The sequence below is a fragment of the Electrona antarctica genome (genome assembly GCF_951216825.1).
Source record: "Electrona antarctica genome assembly, chromosome: 8".
Classification (NCBI taxonomy): domain Eukaryota; kingdom Metazoa; phylum Chordata; class Actinopteri; order Myctophiformes; family Myctophidae; genus Electrona; species Electrona antarctica.
Genome location: NC_136789.1, coordinates 25,482,778 through 25,486,924, shown reverse-complemented (window position 1 = coordinate 25,486,924; position 4,147 = coordinate 25,482,778). Strand labels below are relative to the sequence as shown.

Sequence of the window (4,147 nt, the reverse complement as noted above, 5' to 3'; positions counted from 1 at the left end):
CCCCACTCCTTACAGTGCAATTCTGTCAGTTAATAGTTCAAATGTTCAACCACTTCAATAAATATTTTGATTCATAAACACAGCAAATGTGGTTCTAACCTGTGGCATCTTCAGAATGTCATAGTTTGAACTTTTAGACAAAATGTTCATGCTGTTTTTCCTGAATAATACAATGTCATTATCCTCATAAAGTTACAGACTTCATGGACAGATTGACACATTGTCCACCTTCACTATCAGTGGAGCAGATCCAGGATTTGTCTCTAATTTACTCCATCGCACCACCCTGTCGCTAGCTGACACATCAGCTGACAAAATCCGCCCTTTTATTATAGGCTCATAATCAAATCAATACTAAACGGTCCACGATGATGAGCATAGCATAGATAAATATGAACTCTTTATATGATCTCTGCCTCTGTGCTGCCACCTTGTCATGAGATAATCTTTTCACCAACTACATGAACAATTTTTAGGCCCATATAAGAGTCTCATACAGTGGAGAAGGTGCCTAAAATCATCCAGCTGCAGCACGTTTCAAAGGTGTCATTCAGATGTCATCTGAACAGCATGGAGGACATACCTCTCATTATGCATGTAAATTGCCAGAGGGCCAAGACTCCAAAAACAGTCAGCGATGCTTTTAGTCCTCCTTGCCAAACAGGCTTAGGTGTGAAGCAGCTATTATGTTCATTGCCATACAGAGTGACGTGTACAGGCTGACTGAAAAGACTGAAATCACACCTGTATTCAATACATTTGCATCTGAAATCCCATAATACTATAGGATTTGCATTCATTCATGAAGCTCTGGTGTCACTATAATGACTGTGCTGCAGTGAAATGTGGTCTTCACAAGTCATGTTTGTCGAACAACACGACTTCACACAACGGAGTAGCCTCCAGAGTTGGCATCCATGCCTGCAGAGCTCTGTCTGAGAAATGTACAATTACACTGAAGGATGAGGTCAGAATGGAGACTCCCAGGACTGCTGTGCTCTGGTCATCCCTCGCTTAATCTGTTCATATGACACAAACATCACGATGTTCCAAGACCCCAGTCGCAGGAACGATGGTATGAACCTGAAGCAGACAAAATACAAGTGAAGAAGTGTACATTTCAATTCTAATATATGCAATACTAGGCTAATACACATCAGCCTGAGTGTTTATTTACACTAGTGTAAATAATTGACTTTGGGGTATATAATTCTGGGAGTGTACAACTGGAACCAAAGGATTTGCTTCCATTTGTACACTCTTGTAATTAAATGAACACTCACAATTTACTGTGTCGTACTATGTGTACAACAGTGATGATGATGATGTATTTACCCCTTATAGAAAGCTGTGAGTCCCTCCTTTGTCAGCATTGTGACTGTACAATGTATGGCACTGCTGTACTGCTGGCCTGAGCCCGAGTTCATGTAACGTGTTTTGACTACATCCACCGGGGAAGCCACAATTGTTGTACAGAACCCCGCTATGAACGCAGCGGTGAAGTGACACGGCATGTTATCTGTGGAAAAATATAGACAATGACACATTTAATAACACCAACCTTTACATTACTTTATAGGCTACTACATTTGTTGGCTGTCTCTCCCAGAAGCAGCGAGTGCATTCTTCGACAACGGCAATTAGACGTAATGCTGCCGGGAGAAGGGGCAGCATATGCTGGGGGATTATGTCACTCCACTGCCGGTCTGCCGCTCCATCTCGGTCCGTTCGGCACTGCCGGTAAACTGCCGGTTAACAGCCGGCTGATGCCGTTGGCGGAAAATGCACTGGCTCTCTTCTGTTCTGTCTCACCTGTCATGAGGTTATGCTTCAGGATGAGCTCCTTGAAGATGTCATAGGTTACCAACTCTGAACAATTCACAATGGCGTTACGTGTTATGTTTGGTATGCAACCTAGAGCAGAAACAGAGAGGTGATAGGATCAGGCATTCAGCAACCATGAAGACAGTGAAACTATGACATCAGCACGTATGGCAGGGTTCCCCAATAGGCGGCCCGTGGGCCATTTGCGGCCCGTGGAGCGCCCCCTTGTGGCCCCTGGAAGAATAAAAAAAGGGGGGGGGGCCCAGATATAAATGGCATTCAATGGGGGTCAGTAGCCTATGCATGTCAAACTGGGCAACCTTTTCAAATGGGGTCTTGCCCTGAAAATGAATTTTCAGGGCAAGACCTCGACCTCGAGCGTGCAGACTCGGCCCCCAGCCTGGTACCCTAGTCAAAATATGGCCCTTGAGGAAAGTTAATTGGGGAACCCTGACGTATGGCAATTTAAAATTATGGAATATGATAAATATGTCTTGATTTAAGATGACTGGTACCTCTCCAAAGGCCCCGCACTCCCTCTTCGCGAGCAATTGTCCGGTAAGCATCCATGGTGCCACTGTATCTTTTTTCACCACCAATCAGGCAAGCCTGGGCTTGGAAACGTACTTTCACCACATCTGTGGGCTGAGCAAAAACCACAGCCAAGGCTCCTGTGGTACCACCTGCCATGAGCCGGACGACGATCCCAGCATCTGAAGAGGAGTATAATGATGATGTATGATAAGTCACAGTGAATCGTGGGTCAACACAATCATACTAGTCAGGTGCGTATAGATAGAAACTCACTCTCTGAGCCTCGAGTGTAGAACTGCTTCATGGAGTCATAGAGACCGATTCGGACAGAGGCAAAGGTCATCTGCCTATGGAGTCCTGCCACCAGGCCATTGTAAAGGCCACTGGGTCCTTCTGTTCGCACAATGGTGGTGATGGTACCAAAAACGCCCCGATACTTTATAGCATTGGTCCCTTGCACTGTATCTTGGATCTGGGAAATAGAATGATACAGTATGATGCTGAGCAACAAACTAATGTTGCCTGGAGAATAATATGGTTTTATTTTTAATAGACTAAGAAAGAGATATTGTATTCAATGCTTTTCTTAATTGCTTATGTGGAAAACCGAACATAAACCTTAAAAAATAGACTAAGAATGAATTCTTAGTGCATCTAACCTGTAGTCTGACTTTAGCAGTATCCAGGGGAAAGGTGACCAGATCAGCCAAGCAGCCTGCAGTGCCTGCACCAAAGAACTTGGTGGCGGTAGAAGGTGCCAGGTCTGTGGCATTTATGCCAACCATTGCTGTGTTGGGAATTTTGGGATTGATGGGATGTTCACAGGATTTGGGTTAACTAAAGGTGTGTTTTTGCCCTCGTTGTATATCTGAGGAGAGACAGAGATGAGATGTCCCTTAATTACAAACTAACAATCTCATGAATACAGACATGACAAAGAGAGCACAGCAGCTCAACCCATAGTTAGTTTACTGTTATAGTTTATCGTTATATTATATTATATATATAGTACATACCTGTGCGTGAAGGCAAAGAAGAATTATTCAAGTTGTTCCTGTGGTAAACTTTTCTCTTTCTCTTTGTAAGTCTGATACTCTCTTGAGATGTCTTGGCCATAAACTGATCTCCAACTAGGCAAAGCAGCATACAATTATTAACTCCCTGTTGAAATGAACCACATTCATCACTGAATTGATTGACTGTGGTTGACTGTGTCATACTTGTAATTAAGCAAGGCTCATGTATTACAATAACATTATACAGTATTGATATCCCGATGTACAGTTGTACCCCCATACGATTACAGCACTAAGTTACAACTAAAGCTAGTGACAGAAATAAGCAAACTTTATATAGAACATTTTATATAAAATTGCAGACTGTCTATTAAAATGGAATCAGGTAAATACTGTACAATATAATCCCATAAATACATTTATGTGACTTAATTGAAATAGCAGTTTTTACCTTATTAAAGTTATTCCATGGAAAAGTATTATCCAGTATAATATGACACATATATCCTTGATAAATCCTTGCTAGTTGTCTGTAGTCCTTGTTGTATGGCTACAGTTGTAACACTGAAGGAGCCCCTCAATTTATGCAGCAGGTACCTCAGATCCATGCCATATATAAGCATGAGGAGTTGGTCACACAGAGTGCTCACTGCTCCTGCTATGTTTATTATATCACGTTACAGGACACCGCCAGGACACGGCCGGCTACTTGAGCTGCAGTTGTTGATCTGTAGATTCTACACTCATCACACAAACAGGGTCACTCACAAACA

General features: G+C 42.7%; 1 protein-coding gene across 1 annotated transcript; it reads right to left on the bottom strand.

The window, feature by feature from the left end:
- Positions 1-392: 392 nt before the first annotated feature.
- Positions 393-3,942, bottom strand: LOC306927842 (dicarboxylate carrier UCP2-like). Its single transcript, XM_079507706.1, has 7 exons — positions 3,826-3,942; positions 3,018-3,226; positions 2,632-2,830; positions 2,340-2,537; positions 1,813-1,914; positions 1,336-1,519; positions 393-1,083 (listed from the first exon to the last, which is right to left on the bottom strand). Exons 2-7 carry the CDS (start codon positions 3,141-3,143, stop codon positions 969-971), a joined length of 924 nt encoding a protein of 307 aa, XP_079363832.1. The 5' UTR covers positions 3,144-3,226; positions 3,826-3,942; the 3' UTR covers positions 393-968.
- Between the last annotated feature and the right edge of the window lie 205 nt (positions 3,943-4,147).